Source organism: Motacilla alba, chromosome 4A (genome assembly GCF_015832195.1).
Source record: "Motacilla alba alba isolate MOTALB_02 chromosome 4A, Motacilla_alba_V1.0_pri, whole genome shotgun sequence".
Classification (NCBI taxonomy): Eukaryota; Metazoa; Chordata; class Aves; order Passeriformes; family Motacillidae; genus Motacilla; species Motacilla alba.
In genome coordinates this window covers 5,134,423-5,156,237 of record NC_052045.1, presented here as the reverse complement: position 1 = coordinate 5,156,237, position 21,815 = coordinate 5,134,423, and the positions used below count along the sequence as shown (strand labels likewise).

Sequence of the window (21,815 nt, the reverse complement as noted above, 5' to 3'; positions counted from 1 at the left end):
ATTAGACAAAGGCTTAGCTCAAAAATTAAGGGAGGCATTGACAATTATTTGCTGTAAAAAGAATCGTAGCTTCCCAAAATGCTGTCCCTGCAGAGAACTCTGTGTGACAGCGAGAGGGACAATGAGCTGGGGGCTCACCCAGCCCTGCTCAGCTCCCTGCACAAGGGTGAAGGGTGTGAAGGGTGCTTTGTGTGAACAAACCTCCTCCTTCCCCTTTGTGTGAACAAACCTCCTCCTCCCCCTGCTTTTCATACATCCTTCAGGTGCATCCTGTCAGATATTCTCAATGCTGAGCGCTTGAGAGATGCTGATCATCTGCATTTGGCCTCCTGCCCACAGGATACCAGGCTGCAGGAGAAGAGACCTTTATCTGGGGGCCTTAGATAAAGCCTCACAGTTATTTAAAAAGTGACTTTAAAAGTTCCTTTGTGTCTTCTGCCTTTGAAAGCAGAACGTTGCCAAGTGTGAAAGCACGTTGGGGATGAGCCAGAGAAACAGAAATGCTAAACAAAAACATGCTCCAGTTGAAAGAAGAATGGAGAGGTTGAGCCGTGTGTGTGGAAGGATGAGGACTGAGGCTTGTCAGTCCCTCAGTTTTTCATGGCCAGGAATGTTGTGATCCTCTGCAAAAGCTCTCCAAAATGCCAAGGAGCAGAGGAAGGGCTCAGCTTGGTTACAAAGCCATTGCTTGGGTCTGACACCCACTGATCTCTCCCTCCCCAGCAGCACAGCTGGAAACAGATACCTAAAAATAGGGTCCAGGGATGGCTGGATACGCTGCTGCAGACACAGAAATAGGATGTCCCAGGCAGGATATCCTGATAAAACAGCCCCTTCACTTTGGGATTAACCTCTGCCCTCTGGAGAAGGACAGGGCACAGTGCCAGCCTCCCTTCTGTGCTCTCTGAAGGCTCCACAAACACACGAGTGCTGCTCCTTCTTCCCAGGATCAGCACCAGCGGCTGGAAGAGATGCACGGGAAGAAAACTGGGAATGACAAACAGCTCTTGCATCTCCCAAATCCTCTGACATGAGAACCGTGGGGATTTAGGGTGCCCAGAGAAGCTGGGGCTGCCCCATCCCTGGAAGTGTCTGAGGCTGGACAGGGCTTGGAACAACCTGGGATAGTGGGAGGGGTCCCTGCCCATGGCAGGGGTGCTGGAATCAGAGGGTCTTTAGGGTCCCCAGTCCAAATCACTCAGATTCTGTGATTTCTGGGCACAAGGAGACCTGGCAGCTGAGTGGGTGGCAGAGCTCTGGTGCACTATGACTCCAGCCCCTGAGCTGGTAACAAGTTTATAAGATCTTCCTCCTTTCATTTCTTTCATTTCTCTTCCACAGTTCAGTTCCTGTTAATTTTGGGAGGTCACAGAACCGCTTACAAAAAATAGGGTAAGAATATTTCTATTTTTATGTTACCTCTAGGAAGGCAAAGTTGCCAACAGCCAAATTATCTGTACAAGCCCTGGGCTGGGAGCCGTGACCCTGGATATCAGGTAAAACTGCTCAGCTGGAAAAGAGGCAGCTCAGAAGTCACACCATGAAGTTACAGCACGCCTTTGGCCATGCAGAAAGGAGGTCATGCTCAGCAGGCAGAAAACAGCTAAAAACTCTCTGTATGTGCATATATATATATATATATATATATGTATGTATGTATGTATATAAAGGGAATTAAAGGAATTAAAGAAATAGAGTGGGAATGATGCACGTTATGGGTTTTTTAAACAACAGTATTTTGGGGAAATCTCCACCTTAAACCATCACATTATGTCAGGAATAAAGTCCAAACCCTCCAGCTTTAGCCTGCAGCCTTGATAGTCTGAGGCTAACCAAGCTTCCAAGAAAATGAGGGAAAATTACTCCCTTCCAGTAACATACACTGGCAGAGTGCTCGGTTTTCCTTCAGTGAGCACTGGTTGGGAGGTTGCCTCTGTATTTTACAGCTCTTCCCGGGCAAAGTGACCGTGGAGAGGAGCAGGAGCAGCCGGAGGGAAGGGCACCATCCCCTCCCACAGCCCCTGTGCCCAGCGGGGACAGAAATCCGTGGTCTCCATCCCAGGGCACTGGGACCAAACGACGTCATCGTCTTCCCAGCGGCTTTAACGTCATTAACTGCACACATTTGGTGTGGAGAAGAGAAAGAAAATACGGGATTTCCTGTTCTGCAGCCACCGGACCGGGCTGCAGATGCGGGCAGGATTCCAGCGCTCCGAAACCATGTGGAAGTTAAACGAGAAGGCGCTGGGATTGCTGAGAAAACCAGTGGGAAATAAAAGCAGCGCGCTGGCTGCTGCTGCTCCCTAGCACGGCTATGACCCCCCCGGAGCATGGCAAGCACAGCAAGGTGAGTGGTATTTCTGCTCTTTTCTTCAGGAGACTGAAACTGGAGTTTGAGCAACTTTTTTGTAGTTCTTCAAGAGATGGTATCGGGCAGGAGCTGGTGCAACATCCTCAGCCGCTTCTGCTGTGCCCACAAATTGGTCTCCGAGGGTGGGTGAAGGGAGTCAGTGCTAGGGCAGGCTGTGGTGTGGGGGGAGGACATGGGGGGAGGCTGTTTTAGCCAAAAAAACCTCAATTTTGTCCTTACTGACAGAGGCTGCCATCAGCGACCAGCTCTATTTACGCATTTCCTATTAGTGCCTAGATTAAACAAACAAAATTGTTGCTTACAACTGCAGGGCCAGAAAACTCCACTGCTTAAACCAAGACATTATTTTAAGCCATAAGTGGATTTTTTAAATTTTTTTTTCCCAAGCCTGTTTTTCCCTCCAGCATCCCAGCGCTGAAGGGAGGCAGCTCTGCCCCCATCCCCCAGCTCGGAGGGCTCTCCCCAGCCATGCCTGGAGTTCAGCTTTAGCCTGGGTTGTCCGAGCAGCCCATGGAAAAGATGAGGGCGAGTTTGCCAGTGGATCAGGAGCAGCAAATGCAGGAACACCCCGGTGGTGTGTGGCTGGGTGGGGCCCGGGCTGATTCACAGGAGCCGGGCGGTTTCCAGCGCTGACAGCCACATTCGCCTCCAGGAGCACTCCAAAAATCAGCCCCGGGTGCTCTAAGAGCTGCCTTGGCCTCCTAATTAATTGCAGTTATTTGATGTTTAATGAATGGCGGTGCTTCATCCACAGTCGGTGCTCTGACTCCCCGGGCACTGATACTGGGCTCCCTCGTGGAATTTCAGCTGATTAAAACTCAGCCTTGCCAAAAAAAACACTCCCCGCTCTTGCCTGTGTTTAAATCCATGTGTGGATGAAATGGGAAAACAATCAAAGAACAGCAGGAATATTTTATAGAAGAACCAAACTCCAGACAGAGCCCACAGGAGCATCTCTGTCCTGACACCACCAGCAAGGTAGGGAGAAGCTGGAGGGACGTGGGACAAAGGGAAAACTGGAAAACAATTAAAAAATGTACAACTCCACTTTCCCAGGAATTGTTGCAGTGAACAAGCCTGGCCTGACCCACGCCCAGGGTGGGGATCTCTGCTGCTTTCCTGCCGGTGCCCTCCAAAGCTGTGTGAGGTACCAGGAGTGCCAGCCCGCCCTCCCAGCGGGAACAGGCACTCCCGTGCTGCCAGGAAAAGTCAAAAACGTGGAGAAAAGCAGCAGGGAGGCTCCCCATGGAAGAGGTGCGGGATTTGGGCTGAGTTGTGTGGCAGGGACACCGGGGGCTCTGCAGCCCCTTCCATGAGCCCCACACCAAGCGCCACCTCTGTCACTGGACAGCTGCGCCAGGAGCTGGGAACAGCTGCATCCCCCACGCTCCCTGGCAGTTTTCCCTCTCTGTTTTCTGCAGGGATGTGAAGACAAGTCCTGCCACCCCTTTGCCTGGGTTAAATAGACTGAGTGCAAAGGGCACAAGTCCCTGATGGATTTTTGGGCAGGTGAGGAGCACAGGGATCCTGCAGGGACCAAGGAGCTGTTTCCCAGTATTCCCTCAGCACAGATGTCCACTCTCCCCTGCCTTTCCCAGCTCAGTGGAGCAATCAAAAACCTCTGGCACAGTCGGCAGCCGAGAGGTGCCCTCACTCAGCAGCCCCAGTTCCACTGGAAAAACAAGGAAAAGCAGGAAGGCAGATTGGGAAAGGCTCAGTTTGGAAAGCAGGGTGGGAGCACTGACCCTGCTGACATCAGAGGTGAGGGTGAGGGGCAGCCAGCAAAGAGGCCAGGGCTGTATTTTAGATATTTATCTGCACATAAAAATATAAAATATCTAGAATTATGATTTCCTGCTGATCCTGAAAATGTGGTAACCCCATCAAAGAGCTGCCCAGGTGAGGAAGAGTAGGATGGAGGAGACTTAATCCTGTACCTTGAAGCATTGGGATGGATTCACTGCTGGAAATCCATCCCTGTGACCAACACCAGGCTCTGGGAAACAGCACTCTGGCTGTTTCTTAATTAATTACTGCTGATGAGGGGCTGGGTGACAGTGACAGGAGGTGCTGAGGGCTCTGCCAGCCCCAGCTCCAGGCAGGGAAGGGCAGGGCAGGCTGCCCACCTCTCACAGGCTCCATTTCCACGGGGAAAATCCCCACTCTTTGTTACAGACGATGCTGCAGCCCCTGGGTTTGTTTCCTGCTGCTGCCAAATCCCCTCTTCCCAAAAGAAGAGATTCTTTCCCATGGGATCTGCTCGTGAATAGCAAAATCCATCACCTCTCCAGAGAGCAGCAGGAGCACCTGAACTCCCCGTGACCTGCTAATAAATCCCCTCAGCACTGCGTGAGCTGGGATGGGTAAATGGAGGAGAAGGATTTCTACTTTTACTAGAAAGGAGCTGTATTTATCTCCCTGCATGTCCTGAGCAGTTGCTGAAGGATAATTCCTGCTGCTGAGGGATAATTCCTGCTGCTCCAGCACGATGCCTGCACAATGTGCCGGGAGTGCCGGAATTGAGTTAGCAGGACCAGCAGAGCAACTGGCGTGTGTTCGGCCAGTTATTAACTTATAAATCCAGCCTTAACTCTGGAGCCAGAGCTGATGGATCTGTCTGCAGCTCTCCCCTGGCTGCAGCTGCCTGGGGATGTTAATTATTGCCTTTGCTGCCGATTCACATCACATCCCTGCATGGATCTGCAGAGACAGTGCCTAAATCCATTTCAATTCCTTGTTTATTTACAGTCCAGCTGAAATTGCTTGTAGATGTAGAGCACCAGTTTGACAGAGTGCAATGGGAAACTTGATAAAATAAAAAGTGGTTTTGGAAAACCTGAGGAGCTGCAGAAGCTCTCTGGCAATCAAGAGATGGATGTTACAGAGCTCAGGGTATTCACTGTAATTGGGGCATCTCACGAGATCTTGCAGAGCACCTCTGCAGGGAGAGGGTGGAGGATGCCTGGAATCGTTCCCTGGGAGCGGGGTCACCCTTCCCCCCCACACACCTACACACAACTGACTCTTCTGTCCTAAATCACACTTACTCCATGGAGAGATTTTGGTTTTACAGCATCTTTGTACCCTCTCCAGAACCCCTCCCCCTGCTATGACCACCCCATGAGCGAAGAGACCCAGCCAGGATGGAGAGCAATGTGTCCTCCGGGAACTGTTCCGACCCCCAGATGTCCTTCCAGTCCACCCTCTACGCCACCACCTACACCCTCATCTTCATCCCGGGGCTCCTGGCCAACAGCGCTGCCCTGTGGGTCCTGTGCCGGTTCCTCAGCAGGAAGAGCAAAGCCGTCATCTTCATGATCAACCTGGCCGTGGCCGACCTGGCCCACGTCCTCTCGCTGCCCCTGCGCACCTACTACTACATCAACCACACCTGGCCCTTCGGGAGCTTCCTGTGCCAGGTCTGCTTCTACCTGAAGTACCTCAACATGTACGCCAGCATCTGCTTCCTCAGCTGCATCAGCATCCAGCGGTACCTGTTCCTGCGGCACCCCTTCCGAGCCAAGGGCTGGAAGCGCCGCTACGACGTGGCCATCAGCGCCCTGGTCTGGCTCTTGGTGGGGGCTGCCTGCCTGCCCCTCATCATCGTCAGGAGCCCAGCCCTGTCCAGCTCCATCAACAGCTGCTTCTCGGACCTGGGCGTGAAGCAGCTCAGCCCCGGGGCCGCCATCACGCTGGTGACAGTGGCGGAGCTCTTTGGCTTCGTCATCCCCTTCGGCACCATCGCCTGGTGCACGTGGAGGATGTGGCATTCCCTGCGGGAGGGCTCCACGGCGCTGCAGGACGCCGGCGAGAAGCGGAAGGCCCTGAGGATGGTGCTCATGTGCGCCGCCGTCTTCTTCATCTGCTTCACCCCCTACCACATCAACTTCCCCTTCTTCATGATGGTGATCGAGAACGTCATCCGGGACTGCGCCGTGCACCGGAGCACGCTGCGCTTCCACCCCATCTCCCTGTGCCTGGCCAGCCTCAACTGCTGCCTGGACCCCGTGCTCTACTACTTCATGACCTCCGAGTTCCAGGCGCAGCTGCTGCGCCACGGCTGCGTGGCCCTGAGGACACGGCTCCCGCCCCGCCGCAGCAGCGCCTCCGGCACCGACACCGCCCACGACATTCGCGTCAGGAAGAGGAATCTCCCCCGCCTCAAATTCTGGTCTCTTCCCAAGTTCTTTGGCCAAATAAACAGCATGGACATCCCCACTGTGCCACCCGATGAGCTGCTGCTGGAGTCCATCTCGTGAGAGGCTTCTCGTGAGAGGCTTCTCAGAGCTGCAGTGAGGACTGCTCTGCTCTCCAGATCTGTCTGGAATTGTCCCTGTGTGCCGCAGATGGCAGGACCTGATCCACGAGGATGTTGTGATGCCAAAAGATTTGCTGGTTGCGCTGTTGCTGCTGGGGACTGTTGTCTTCCATCCCCTCAAAAGCCAGTGTTGATGCCAAAGTTTCCCCTGTGCTGAACTGCACTGTTCAGGTGCCTCATTTCAGGTGTTTCAGTGCTTCTGCAGATTTGCCATTTGGGAATGCTTCTGAACCCTGAGCTGTGGGTGGGAGGCCCAGCCTTGGCACAGCTCTGGGGATTTCAGCCCTGATCCTGGGTACCTACAGCCACCATCACCTGGAGCATCCACCATGCTCACACGGGGCTCTGGATCAGGACAGTTCATTATCTCCACGAAAACTGAACCTTTTCCGCCACAAAAAATCCATCGCCTGTCTCCAGTGCAGCCTAATCCAACTGCAAGATGCAACCAAACAGAGTATTAACCTATTTCACATCAGTGTTACAAGGGAGGGCTCAACAAACTGGCCTCAGCTCACACTGCTGGAAAAGGCACCCAGAGCTGAGCAGAAGGATCCACCTGGCTGCTGGGAGCTGCAGGTGCTTGGCTGATTATGGGGGATCAATATTTGGAAGACAAATTACGATAGATATGCCACAAGCAAAGAGGGAGATGTGATACCTCCCAGGGAACACTAACTCACAGAGCTCTGGTGGGAGCTGCAAAAACAGGGACTTGTCATTGGTGTCTCTTGTGTTGTTCTTGGGAATCTTGTGTCATTTGTCATGTTGCTGACGTGTGTGGTTGCACATGAAGATGTTATCCAAAGTTTCAGTTTTGCTTTGAACACTAAAAAACATCCCAACCTTCACCAGGTACCGAGAAAATTTACAAAACTGGCTCCAGTACGCCCTGAAAGCTTCAAGCTCTGAGGAAATAAAATGATCCCAATGTGTATTCGAGCTTCAGGTTATTATTTTAAATGCTTGGAAATATTCTCATTATGCTCCACATTGCTCTCAAAGCAGTGACACGGTTTGGGGGGACACCCAAGTCTGGGGCTTGGAGAAGCCTTGAAGAGTGGCCAGTGCAGGGGTTCTGAGGCCTCCTCCTCCCAAAAAACCCTCAGGGGATTTTTTAAGTAAATGTAGGCAGAGGGATTGATAGAAAACAGCTTTTCTCATGATTGGATGCACATTTCCACCTCGTGCAGCATTTCTGGGAAGCACAGAATGGGTGCTGAGGCTGGATGGGGGACACCAGATGGGAGATCCAGACAAACTGGAGGAATTTGCTTTGGTACTTAAAGTGTGCCAGAGACAGGCAGAAAACTCCAGGAGCAGGCAGAAAAGCCGCTGCCCTGGGGCTCATTCTGTCCCAAATCTCCTCCTCCTCTCACAAAAAATATAAATAACAAAAGGCCATGTTTTCCTTGTTTGCCTGGGGGGGGGAAAAAGTAGCTTTCAGGACTGGAAAATGCTGTTTCAGATGGCCCAAACCCAGCAGAGTGTGGAGGCAAAACAGGAAACCCAATAAAACCTCACCGATGCCAGGACTGGCTCAGGGCAGCTCCCACAGACAGGACGAGCCACACCAGCAGGATCTTCACCAGGACTGTGGCTTTTCCCAGGTGTTTTGGGAATGGCACAACCCCGAGGAGCTGGGCTGGACATCCAGTGGCCCTGAATGACCATGGACAGGTGATTTATAAGCCCTCCCTGAGCAACGGCAAATCCTGGATGGTGGCTGTAACTTTACTGGCAGCACCAGCTCCAGGTTTCCCAGGAGCTCCAGTTCCCACTGGGACTTTGCCAGTTTGTTTTCAGATTGCTTTCCTGGCATTTCTGCAACACAGCTTGCCCCTTCCAAACAGAGAACAGGAAAGAGCAAACCCAAAACTCTCCCTAATGTCACATGGAGACTCAAGAGCAAACCCTCCCTCAGGCTGTGTCTGCCTCAAGCAGCAGAAAAATCCCTTGCAGGGTGGCACGCCCTGGGTAGCAAGGATTTTGCTGGGTTTTCTGTAAATCAGTCCCTGAAGGAACATCCTTTTCCAGTACAAACTGGTGCTTCCTCCTCTTCCAGTGCCTGCCAGGCTCCTGCTTTATCAGTTGTAGGTTCATCTTGGAATGGTTTGGGTTGGGAGGGACCTTAAAGCTCATCCCACCCCTGCCATGGGCAGGGACGCCTTCCACTAGCCCAGGTTGCTCCAAGTCCCACCCACCCTGGCCTGGAACACCTGCAGGGATCCAGGGGCAGCCACAGCTGCTCTGAGCAACCTGTGCCAGGGACTCCCCACCCTCACAGGGAAGAATTTTTTCCCAAAATCCCATCAAAACCTACACTTACATATCCCTAAAATTATGCAGAACTTGGGAGTATCCAAGCTGTCCCTTGCACGGCACTTTTTAGGGCCCCACAGGGAGGGAGGGAGCTGCTTTTCTCCTTGCTAAAAATACCTTTATCCTCCCTCCATGACCACATGCTCCCAGTCCAGCCCCAAAGTGACTTTGCCTCTGGAAAACCACTCAGCCTCTGTGGAGCCCTCACAACCGAGCCTCTCCTGACTTTTGGCACCACTGCTGGCAAGGGGCAGCTTCTCCACCCACCCACCTCGTGCTGGAGAGGGGAAATGCTGTCCCTGGCAAGGGAACAAACACCAGCAGCTCCAGCCCCGAGCACAGCTCCAACACACCCAAAGAGAATTTTGCTGCTTCAAACCCAGGCGAGCCAGGGAGGAGTTCTCCAAGCCAAGGAGTGGTTCTGCAAGCCAGGGAGCTGTTTTACAGACAGCCATGATATCATCAGACCCCAATCCAATTTTTTGATTCGTGTGCTCAGCCAGCAACGCTCTGCAAAGCCCAGTTTTGGGGTGTGGTGGGACAGCACCGTGTGACAGCCCCAGGTGTGTCCATCACCCCTCCCACGCTCCAGGGTCCTGTTCAGGGCACGGGGAGAGGATTTGGGAATTGTGCGTGGATGCCGTGGCAGCGCTCAGCACTGGGAGGGCGCTCAGCATTCCAAGGAGCAGCCGAAGCCTCATCCCGGCACAGCCAGCACATCCTTCCCGGCAGACTCTGCCACGCCATCGCCCGGCCCTGCTCCTTTTGCAGGGATTTTTTGGTTTTTAAAGAGAATTCCCTGCTGCAGGCACACAGGGCAGCGAAACCCAGCAGTTTTTAGCCCTCAGCCTGGTGTCAGCAGCACGGCTGCATCCCTGGCTCCGCCTGAGCCCTGCTGATGCAGGAGCTGCATCCATGGACCTCAGCCTGCTCCCCCTTTCCAGACACGCTCCTTTCCCCTGAGACAGCCCCAGCTGTGTGGAGAGCAGGCAGACGACCTCTTCCCAGGAATTATTTCTATTAAAGACAGGCAGTGCAGATCAGACAGACCTCAGCAGGTTCTCTCTGAGGAGCTCCTGTGAGGTCATGAAGCACAAGCACAGATAAACTGAGAACTTCCAATTCTTTTAAGACACAAATGTAAGTAAAGAAAAAAAAATATATTATCAATACAAGAGAAAAACACAATTTAAAAATTTTACTTTATGCCGTAAGATAATTACTTAGTGATTTGATGCCCAGCTCCAAGACCTCCTGATTTTTGTTGGCCTCAACTGCAGCAGGATTGGAAGGTCTAGCCAGGGTTTTCCCTGGGGACAGCAGAACTCAGAGAGTGGCGCTTGCCTGAGGGTGAAGGCACCCTCAATTCCCACCCCACAGCCCAGGAACACTCCTGGAGTGATGGGAAATGGGATGGATGCCAGTGCAATGCACACAGAACGTGGCACCAGCAAAACAGGATTTAGGGTGCCCTGCAAGGTGGTTTTGAGACAAAACCTCCCTCAGTAGCCTACATCCATCCACTCCCTGCCCCAAGCTCAGGCTCTGCCTTCCATAACCAGGCTGACTGCTGTGGAAATGGCAGTGAAGCAGAGAATCCATCACCTGCTGCAGTGGGGAAAGCACAGGAGCATCCCCAGGCCCAGGTGCTGCTCTGCCACAAGGGATTGGTGATTCCTGGGACTGGCCTCAGTTTTCTTGTCTATTAAAGTCACCTCCAAACCATCCCCCTCAATCCTCGTGGGAGGCAGGAAGTGCCAGGGTCACACGGGAATGCTGGTGGAGAGCCTGGGGACCCCAGGGTGTCACATCACACAGCTTTGGGGAGAGGGAGGGGAAGTGAATGAGAGCACGGCAGAGGCAGCTGGTGGGAGGTGCTGGGAAGGTTTCACAGCCCAGATCCTGCTGCAGTTAGGGAAACACCCCAGGACTGACATGACCTGAGGCAGCATCCTCCTCTGAGCGCTCAGCAAGACCCCAGCACCACAGAACCCCCCTTCAGCACTAAACCCCAACCCCCACTGCTGCCAGCCCAAAAACATCAGTCCAAAACCCAGCCCTGCACCACGGGCACAACTCTGCAGAGAAGATCCCACAGGGCTGAAAGCTCTGGCTCCCACATTAATAAAAGCCCATCAAGTCATCAGCAGCTTCTGAATAAAGCTGGAAGCTTTAACCAGCAGAGCATCAGCTGCTGGAAGAGGCACACAGCTGTATTTTTGGGAGATGTGGTCCCCAAAGCCTTGGAGAAGGTGTTTGTCACCACAGGGTGACAAACCCTGTGCCCTGAGAGGCTGTGGGAACCATTAATCTGTAAACCACCATAAAAAAAAAGGAGTGTAGAGAGCTACAAACCCTAAGCTGGAGTTGGGATATGGGTAAACCAGTGATGCTTTAAAGGAGCAGGTGTAATATAATGTATATATATGTATGCTGTTCTCCTCGGAAGATGCAGAAGAAAAATGAATAAATGCAAATTAAGAAGTCGCAAATCTCTACAGAGCTTCTCTGGAAATGGTTAGCGAAGGCACTTTTCCAAATTAACCAACTGAACCATTGCTCCCTTAACAAGAATTCTTGTCGATGTTCCTGGAGCTGGAGTCCTCCGCTGGATGAGCAGGGAAGCGCTGCTCGTCAAACGCAAAGCGCAGCCAGCTCTGCCCTCTGCCGATGGCCGGGGACCGCGGTGGCCCGGGAAAGTGGCCGTAGGTGACACCACTTCGTGGCACTTTTGGAAGAGAAGAGAAGAGCCCTTGGCTCTCACCCTGTTTGCTCCATGGGAGCTGTGGGAATCCCCCGAACGGGGTGATAATGACCGCGGAGAGCTCGCTGCTTTTGGGGAGCCCAGATGTGCCCTCGATCGGCTTCGGGGGACCCTAAATCCCCCCAAACCCCTGGGAGCAGGGACTGCAGCACAGGGGGGCAAACACCCAGGGGAGCGGGATGGAGCCTTTCCCAGAAAGCTGGGGAAGGAAAATAATGGATGAATCCTCAGCTGTCCCAGAGGGGCTCTGCCAGCAGCTCCCCGTCCCCAGGAGCTGGCTGAGGGCTCCTGACCCCACCCTGGCAGCGCCAACAGCTGGGGTGACACCGACCTCACCGCGACAGCTCCCAAAACCCCCGAGAGCATCAGCACCCTGACGAAGAGCTGTGAAGGAGAGCGGGGGCCGCAGGCAGGAGCCGGGGCAGGCACAGCCCGCAGCGGGGCCCCGCCGTGCCCGTCCCGCTCCCAGGGCGCAGCCGCTCCCCGCGGTTGCGCTTTTGCTTTGAGCGGCGAGGGAGGGACCCGCCGTGGGGACCTCTGCAGCCCCGCGGGGACACACCGGGACAGCCTGCGGGCCGGCAAAGGTAGGGCTGGGATTGCTCTGTCCCGGTTACCTTCGGGTCACGCTGGAGGGGTTCAGCTGGGATTTTTTTGGTTGTTGTGCCGGAGATTTGGTGAGGCTCTGCCGGGAGGGATGAGAGAGGATGGGACAGCCCAGGGACAGCCAGGGGGGTCCTGCCTTCACCACAGACCTGGTGGAACTCCCAGAGTAAATGGTAGAAGGGAGGAGATGCAAAGCCCAGTTATATTCATTTATTGAAGAGATAAAACTTCATTTATTGAAGAGCTCCCGGGTGTGCCCATGGGATGCTCTGAGCATCCGAGTGAGAGCAGGGGGATGGCTGAAGCTAAAACACCCAGCCTTGATGTTTCAAGCTGTGTTTTCTGCTATCACTGAGTGAGCAGCTGAATTTAAGGATTAACCTCAACTCCAGCGATTCTCAGCCTCTGCAAACCCAGCACCACCTGGGATGGGACTGGTCTGTAAGGGGCCCATGAGGCCACGCAGCCCCATCCCCCCTGCACAGGGATAACTGACCCAGTTCCCACACTTTCCTTGGGTTTGTCTCTCTCTGTTTGTCCCATGAGTTTTCCCAAGTGGTCTGTTCCTCACAAGTGGTACCACACCGATTTTCCATGGGCCAATTTCCATTTGACTGCAAGAACCAGGGAGGAGGAGGACGGGGTTATCACAGCACAGGGACGTGGCTGTGCATCCCTGGGGGCCGCGTGCTGATGGTTTGGGGGGATAACTCACAACTTTGGTGCCAGAAACATCTCTCAGGGATATCAGAATGTGCCAGGAAGGGAGAAGGAGGGTGGGGGATTAGGCTGACACACAGCACTGCTGCTGCCGGTTATTTTCCCTTCTTAACCAGGATAAATATTAACAAAGGAGGACAAGAGCTTTTGCAAAGGATTAAAAGGCAAAAGCAGAGTATTTCACATGGCATTAAACCAGAGCATTTATTTTTTTTCCGCTTCATATTCTTGGAATTTAGTTAGCACAGCAAGGGGAAATATTGCTCTGATGGAGAAAGAGATAAATCCCAAATACCTACCAGGAAACTACTTCAAGGCAGAGAAGCCTCTTCTTCTGTCATTTGTTAAAAGAACAAAAAAACCAACCCCATACAACATTCAGTTTCTGGTTTTAGCATTTCTCTTTTCAGTTCATACCTTGTAAATTCTGCTTCCTGCCAAGGCAGGCCAGCAGCATTTCAGGTGAGCCAGAGAACAAAGCGGGCACTGGGAGAAGCCCAGGCCACCCCTGGGCCAGCTCTCCCCGCCCCACAGGGCCCCTTTGGAGGGACAGAGCCACCCTCACCCTGCCTTCACTCTCACAGGAAACTGAATTTCCATTTGATATTTCCCCTGTGCATGTTCTGCTTTTATTTTAGGTTGTGGAGGAGAAGAAGGAAAAACACAAGAGAGGTGCCAGGCACGGCCCAGCCCAGCTCCCCCAGGAGGGTAAGTGAGCAGGGGACACCAGGGTGCTGCTGCTGTGCCCCTGTCACAGGTTTTATGTGTTCTTAAAACACATCCTCGCCTTGAACACGAGGGGACTGAGCACCCCCAGCTCACCTGGGCCAGCAGCAAGGGCAGGGCTTGGGGGAGGATCCATCCAGGCTGATCCCTCACCTGGCTCTGGGCAGGAGCAGGAGGTGGAGGATCCATCCAGGCTGATCCATCACCTGGCTCTGGGCAGGAGCAGGAGGATCCATCCAGGCTGATCCATCACCTGGCTCTGGGCAGGAGCAGGAGGATCCATCCAGGCTGATCCCTCACCTGGCTCTGGGCAGGAGCAGGAGGCTCCATCCAGGCTGATCCATCACCTGGCTCTGGGCAGGAGCAGGAGGAGGAGGATCCATCCAGGCTGATCCATCACCTGGCTCTGGGCAGGAGCAGGAGGTGGAGGATCCATCCAGGCTGATCCATCACCTGGCTCTGGGCAGGAGCAGGAGGATCCATCCAGGCTGATCCCTCACCTGGCTCTGGGCAGGAGGTGGAGGATCCATCCAGGCTGATCCATCACCTGGCTCTGGGCAGGAGCAGGAGGATCCATCCAGGCTGATCCCTCACCTGGCTCTGGGCAGGACCAGGAGGCTCCATCCAGGCTGATCCCTCACCTGGCTCTGGGCAGGAGCAGGAGGATCCATCCAGGCTGATCCCTCACCTGGCTCTGGGCAGGAGCAGGAGGATCCATCCAGGCTGATCCATCACCTGGCTCTGGGCAGGAGCAGGAGGTGGAGGATCCATCCAGGCTGATCCATCACCTGGCTCTGGGCAGGAGCAGGAGGCTCCATCCAGGCTGATCCCTCACCTGGCTCTGGGCAGGAGCAGGAGGATCCATCCAGGCTGATCCCTCACCTGGCTCTGGGCAGGAGCAGGAGGAGGAGGCTCCATCCAGGCTGATCCATCACCTGGCTCTGGGCAGGAGGTGGAGGATCCATCCAGGCTGATCCCTCACCTGGCTCTGGGCAGGAGCAGGAGGTGCTGGCAGATCCCAGCTCTGAGGGGGGATCCCAGGCACGAGGCAGCAGCAGGGACAGCACCCACAAACCCAGGCCAGCCAGGAGCTGCTCCCAAAGCCTCTCCCCACCCAGCTGGGTTTAGGAGCTGCTGTGGGTTAAACCCCCAGGATTTGCTAACGAGGATTGGACACCCTTAAGCAGCCTCAGGTGAGGAGCCTGAGCACTGAGCTGGGGGTTGATGAGCTCTGCTGAGGCTCAGCTGTGGGGCAGAGGCAGCTGTGAGCAGGGCAAGGGGCTGCTCTCACAGCCCCAGCTCCTGCAGGGGTTCTCATGAAGCAGATGGATACCCAGCTGCCCTCCAGCACATGGAAAATGCTTCACCCAGGATGTACCCAGCTCTTGCAAGCTGATTTTAGGCTGGCTGCAACTTTACCTGTTGCTCTGATTCATTAGGCACAAATCTTCATCCAGTGCCCCAACGTGGCTGATTTGGGGGGTACCCATGGAAAAATCAGGGGGAAAAGCTGTTCAGGGGGAGAAGGAGGCTGTGCCTGTGGAGAGTCTCTCACCCACCCCCTCGCAGTGAGGGGGAAGCAAGCACAGAGCATGAAAACCCAAATTTCCTCTTTCTGGAGATTTTTTTAGCATCCTGCTGGTTTTTTTACACAGCACACGGGGCTGAACTCTGTGATGTTGCTGCTTGGGATTTCCAAAGCGCCATTTCTCACATTGCTGAGTTTTTATACCCCCTTCCCAGCCCTCAGGGTGCCTCTGGATGCCCTGGCTGAGCCCCCTCGCTGCTCCCCATCTTCAGCTGAGCCCTGGGGACCCCTCGTGCCACAGGGACAGGCAGAGAGTCCTGCAAGTGCCTCCCTGCCCCCGGGCCAGGCTGGAGGGACAGGGAATGGAGTTGCAGGAAAGTTGCTGTGTGATGGGGATGGGCAGGAGCTGAGGGGCAGCAGGATAAATAGGATGTGCACGTGTGGAAGGGCTGGGGGTGCACTTTGTCCTTCCCTCTGTGTGTCCCATGGCCCAGAGATGGAGTTAAGGTGGGTTTTCCCACCTGGGAATGCAGCCAGGGGAAAAGGAGTTGGATCGAGTCTTCCTCAGTGGGTGACAGGAGCCTCTGCCAACAGGAGAGGAGAGGCAAGCTAGTTTAAATTGATAAGAAAAACTGTTAAAATAAAAATATTAATTGTCACTTCTGAACCATAACAGTTCATTTCACAAGCCATTTTACCCCACTGCTTGAGTGAGATGCTCCCTCTTTAAAAGGAAGGAAGGAAGACATCTCAGTCTCCTTGGTGAGAGAAAATACAAAAATAGACACGTTTCCTTTTATGGCAGATTTTCTGCTTCCACCCAAAACTACTTCAAAGTTTCGGTACCATCACACCAGCAAGTGTTGACCATCATTAAGAACATTTTGTACCCGGGCACCGGGAAAAAAAACCAAACCAGCAGGTACTGCAGCAAATGCCATTTTAACTTTAAAATTAAAATTTAAAAAAATTAAATTAAGAACACTAAGACATTTTAAATTAAGTAAATGTGCCTTTGGCATTTGGGTTGGTACCTACAAACTTCTCCCACTTAGACCTGCAGGATAATTCTTCATGTGGAAGCCAAATGCAAACCTGAGACAGTTTGGGCAGAGATCCGAATTTCCTCTAGATTTATCAGATCTGGCTGAGGTTTTTTTGTGTCTGACACATTCAGATAACATCACCTGTTTGGCTCGCAATTTTCAATAAAATCCACCTCCAGCCTCCTCAGTACCAGTTCTGGTGTTACCAACAGCCTCAGATGTGCAGGATGGGTAAGGACAGGCTTAGAAAAAGCAGCTGTGAGGAAGTCAGAGGGGACCAAATGTAGGTCCCCTAGTTCTGCAAAGGGTAGTTTATGTCCTATTTTTAAAAGATGAACCTGAGTTTGACCCTATTTTTAAAAGTTGGCCCTGGTTTGGTGAAAGCCACTGACCTGGGACTTCCAGCCCATGACACAGAGGTCAGGGGAAAGGTTTGTGTGCACAGGAGTTACACGAGGAGCAGATTTCCTTGTCACCTGCAGCTGGGGATGGTGGGAATGTTCTGAGGGCTTTCCTGGGAAGCAGGGGAGTGTTCCCCTCAGGAGTTTCTGGGAGGTGAGAATATCTCCACGGAGGCAGGTCCAGCACTGCCCACGTACTGGGACACAGGAAGAGCAACACCCCCAGGTGTTGTAGCAGAAAATGAGCACAATTTCTGTTTATTCCTTGGTGGTTCTGCACCTCCACTGGGCAGGGCATGGTGCTTGCTGGGCAGCACAAGAGCTGATCACCACCAAAGACACACAGGGTCCTGCTGGAGAGATGCTCCAGATTTTTCCATAACCCTTGCTCTGTTCCTCCCCTGTCTCCCAACAATGCTCCAACTGCACCTTTCTGTCTTCCAGCTGCAGGGCCACGTCAGCTGCTGAACACCTGTGCTGAGAGAAGAGGCTGAAATGCCACCCAAAAGGTGACAGACGCACAGCTCCGGTGAGGAATTGTCCCCTGGGCACACAGCGATGCTTTTCCTGGCGCGGATCCCTCCTGCCCACCCTGCAGGTGACCCCAGCGAGCTCTGATCCATGAGCAGGGCACGAGGGCAGGACTGCAATCAACTCCCCCCGTGCCAAAACTGCCCGTGATGAGCCGGTGACCGGAGCCTCCCCCACCAGTTCCAGGGCTGGACTGTTCCCTTGGGATCCTGAGCCCCCCTGGCTGCAGGACAGGCGGGATGGACGTGTTATGATGCCGGGGCTGAGCACGGAGCCGGAGCACAACCATGAGCAACAGCTCCAACTGCAGCGAGACAGACCTCAAGCCCTACTACGCCGTCACCTACACAGTGATCCTGATCCCCGGGCTCATCGGGAACACCCTGGCCTTGTGGGTCTTCTATGGCTACATGAAAGAGACTAAAAGGGCCGTGATATTTATGATCAATTTAGCCATTGCTGACTTATCACAGGTGCTGTCCTTGCCCCTGAGGATTTTTTACTACCTGACGGGCACGTGGGAGTTTGGAGGAGGTCTCTGCATGCTCTGCTTCTACCTGAAGTATGTCAATATGTACGCCAGCATCTACTTCTTGGTGTGCATCAGCGTGAGGAGGTACCTGTTCCTCATGCACCCCTTCAAATTCAGTGACTGCAGGCGTGTCTGTGATGTCTACATCAGCATTGTGGGCTGGGTCGTGGTCTGTGTGGGCTGCCTGCCTTTCCCCCTCCTCAGGATGCAGCACCAGGAGGATAAAAACGCCTGTTTTGTGGATCTTCCCATCAAGAAACTCGACCTCCCCACCTCCATCATGCTGATGACCATAGGGGAGTTGGTGGGGTTTGTGACCCCCCTGCTCATCATCCTGTACTGCTCCTGGAAGACAATCTTATCACTAAAAGAGAGGCACTCTGCTTCCCGGGACCTGGGTGAGAAGAAGAAGGCTTTAAAGATGATCCTCACCTGCGCCCTGGTGTTCCTGATTTGCTTTGCACCTTACCACATCAGCTTCCCACTGGATTTCTTTGTGAAAACGGGGCAGATCTGGGAGGGCTGTGTGCAGATCTCGGTGTTCCACGCCGTGGCTTTGTGCCTCGCCAGCCTCAACTCCTGCGTGGATCCCATCATCTACTACTTCACCACGGACGAGTTCAGGAGACGCCTCTCCAGGCAGGATCTGCAGGACAGCATCCAGCTCCAGCACCTCAGCCACGGCAGAAGGCACTCCAGGGATGTGCTTGGGGAGGACACCACGGAGTACTGATTCCCAAACAGCTGCCAGCACTTCCAATATTCGTTACATTTTGACCTTTGCCACAATTTTTTCCCTCAGGACACTGAGAACAACAACTCAAACTTCTGCTTTCGGTGAGGGTTGGAATAAACAAACGGCCCCCTCCTCAAAAATACCCAAACCTGACCAAAAATGTGTTGATTTAATACTTCAGGTGCAAATTTTCACTGAATAGAAACAGGAGCATTTCCATTCCTCAGCTGGGCAGCAGTAGGTCACACACCCATGGGAGAGGTGGCCCATGCCCCTCTGTCACCCATGGCATCACCCAGCCATGTCCTGGTCAGCAAGAAACAGCAAAGATTCTGGGGTCTTGCTGTGCAGAAAGAATTTGATCCTAAAAATCACTGGATGTCACAATATTCTCTGTTTCTGAAGCACAAGACAATTCAGCAGAGACTGATTCTCCAGAGAGTGCCCAGAGCCTGCTCCAGCCATGCTGAGCATGGAGCGAGGAGCAGAAGGTGGCCCCAAAGGACTTCCCATTTAAATAATTAATGAAGCCTCATTTGGGGGCGCAGCAAATGCCATCACCCCAAATCACAGAGCCAGGGAAGCTTTCACACACTATTTTTCTGCCATCAGTTCCCACCAAGGGTTAGAGCCATGCCTTGGGTTTTGAACCACGGCGTTGTGCTTGGAGGGTATTTATTCAAGGCAGGTGTCCCTCAAGCTTTTCAGGTCCTCTTTGTACCAAAAATGGGGCAAATTATTTCCCTTTCACTGATAACTGACCCACAGCCATCACATCCACTCCCCATTAACAGCAGCAGGATCCCAACAGAGGATCCAAACCTTCCCAAAGTTTGCTGTAATGGGAACTCCCTGGAAGCAAAGTCAAAGGTGCCATGGGAGATTTTTAAGAAACGCTCAGAGGTGGATGTTGTTTTAATATTTGCTTTAAATTCAAACCAAAGAGACTTCAGGCTTGACTTTGGTATTTCATTTGCACCTTCCTATAAAATGTTATTTTTCTGTGAACATTGCAAATGTTACATTTGGAAGCGTAAAATACTGTGACAGTATCATTTTTTATTTATGCAAATGTTGTTTTATAATTTATATAAGGGAAATACACATTGTAGGAAAATTATGTGAAGCCCAGAGAGTGTCAGAACACAAGAAGTTTGTTTTCTTTTCAAAAACTTTTTCATATAATAAAAGAAAACTCCAGCACCTCTTCCCTACAGGAATCTGAGCCAGTGCCTGATGGCTGAGCAAGCCCTGATAATTCATGGAAACCACATTCACAGTGACAAAAAAATATTTATTTTTATATTTCCTATTGTATATAATAAAATAATCGTTTCTAAAAATGTTTTTAAAATGTAATTCCTGGCTCCTTCTTCCCCCTGCATCACCAATACACATGAACATGTGGCAGCAGCTGGATTTGATGCCTCTTGAGCACCTGCAGAACATTTTAGATGCTTCTCTGAAATTATTTCACTCTTCTTGTTGCACGAGGGAGGAAAGTCAAGGGCCAGGTGTTCCAGGAGAACGGGAATTCCTCCAGCTGCAGGAATCCAGCCCATCCCTGTCCCTTCTGGCCACCGTGGGAGGGGACCAGGGTGGCCCTGTCCAACCCCCCCAGAGTCACTTTTAGCTCCTGAGGGGAAAAAGTTGTTACATAAAGTGGTGTCAGAAGTTCAGAAATTGTTCAGGGACAGAAACCTCAAGCAGCTGAAATTTTCCACCCAGAAAATCCTGTGGGTGCAGAGGACCTTCCCCCTGACACTCATTCAAATGAGCGTTAATTATCTCTTTACAGGAAGCTGCTGCAATGGTCGGGGTTGGTGACAGGAGATGAACCCAGGGGACACCTCCCTGCCCTCCCCCAGGGCACCTCTGCTCCAGGTGGCTTCTGCTGGGGACACACTGAGGTCTCACAACCCCTGGGGATGCTGCCACCAACAGCAGCAGAATCAAGATGTTCCTTAGATTAGCAGGAGGTGGATTTTCATGCCGTGGGTATTTTTGCCATGGCCCTGTATTTTTAGTGTCTCAGGATCCATGAGCTGGACTCAGTGATCCTTAGGAGTCCCTTCCAACTCAGAATATTCTGTGAATTTCTAAAATAATCTGAATAATCTGGTCTGCAGCACTGGAATGGGAATCTGAATGAGAATGTAATTGAGAACAAAAGCACCCAAACCCCAAAATATCCTCTTTACTCTGCAGGAAGGGTTTCCTCTGGTTGTTATCACTGAGCAGCAAAGCACTGAGCTCTTTGCCCATGTCCTCACCAGGCTGGCCCTGGGCTGAAGTGACAGGTGGCTTTTGGGCACAGAATCACCTTTAATTCCTGCTGGGCCAAAGGAAAGCCCTTGTGGCAAGAGCACAGACTCAGGGGTGGTTTGAGGGATGCTTGAGGAGCTTGAGCTGTTCAGAATGAGCAGTGAGAGTTTCGGGAGCCTTACTCACACCTGGCACCAGGCGGCTGAGGGTGCAGGGTCAGGGGGAAGCAGAGCTCTGGGTCTGCTCCGACCCTGCCCCGTGCTCCCTGCCCAGCAGCAGCTGCCCAACCACTCATCCCCCCGGGCACCGCCTCTCCCCTGCCAGGGCACCGTGAGGAGAAACCCAGCGGCCGCCTCGGGGCTTTTTTCTGTGCATGCTGAGACTCAGAGCTGCCCTTGCACCTCACAGCTGGCACAGCAGCGGCAGCACAGCCGCCCTTCCCTTCCCTTCCCTTCCCTTCCCTTCCCTTCCCTTCCCTTCCCTTCCCTTCCCTTCCCTTCCCTTCCCTTCCCTTCCCTTCCCTTCCCTTCCCTTCCCTTCCCTTCCCTTCCCTTCCCTTCCCTTCCCTTCCCTTCCCGGATGGGATCAGAGCCCACTCCCCTCCTGAACCCCCAGCAAGCCCTGAGGTCGCTGCTGCTGAATTCCCTGTTTAGCTCCATGTCATCGCTGCTTTGAGCCGTCCCATGATGGCACCTTTGGGTGTCCCTCCCTCCTGCCCCCTCCTCCTCCTCTTCTGCAGGATTGGTGCCCCAGCCTCGGGGCAGGTGACATGTCCCCGAGCTCAGAGCCCCCGGCCACCTCCTGCCCCTGAGCTGTGAGCAGGGCCACGGGTCCTCCAACACTTCCAGCATCCTCCTCATCCTCTGCCACCACCATGAGCCACCCGTGGAATCCCAGAGATCTCCTTTTGCCATGAAAAGGGCTGGTTTACAGCTTCTCCTACCAAAGCAGA

The 21,815-nt window shown here is 53.1% G+C and overlaps 2 protein-coding genes across 4 annotated transcripts; both read left to right on the top strand.

Annotated features, from left to right (window-relative positions):
• Positions 1-2,212: 2,212 nt before the first annotated feature.
• On the top strand, positions 2,213-9,938 carry LOC119712913 (putative P2Y purinoceptor 10). Of its 2 annotated transcripts, XM_038164778.1 has the most exons (3): positions 2,215-2,347; positions 3,793-3,880; positions 5,465-9,938. In XM_038164778.1, the coding sequence occupies exon 3, from the start codon at positions 5,515-5,517 to the stop codon at positions 6,628-6,630; it is 1,116 nt and encodes a 371-aa protein (XP_038020706.1). In that variant the 5' UTR covers positions 2,215-2,347; positions 3,793-3,880; positions 5,465-5,514; the 3' UTR covers positions 6,631-9,938. The 2 variants fall into 2 exon arrangements, with proteins under 2 accessions (XP_038020705.1, XP_038020706.1); XM_038164777.1 differs by lacking the exon at positions 3,793-3,880 and having other exon boundaries at positions 2,213-2,347.
• Positions 2,216-19,941, top strand: GPR174 (G protein-coupled receptor 174). Of its 2 annotated transcripts, none has more exons than XM_038164785.1 (3): positions 2,216-2,347; positions 13,737-13,806; positions 17,244-19,941. In XM_038164785.1, the coding sequence occupies exon 3, from the start codon at positions 17,618-17,620 to the stop codon at positions 18,593-18,595; it is 978 nt and encodes a 325-aa protein (XP_038020713.1). In that variant the 5' UTR covers positions 2,216-2,347; positions 13,737-13,806; positions 17,244-17,617; the 3' UTR covers positions 18,596-19,941. The 2 variants fall into 2 exon arrangements, with proteins under 2 accessions (XP_038020713.1, XP_038020714.1); XM_038164786.1 differs by lacking the exon at positions 2,216-2,347 and adding an exon at positions 12,007-12,359.
• The last annotated feature ends 1,874 nt before the right edge of the window (positions 19,942-21,815 follow it).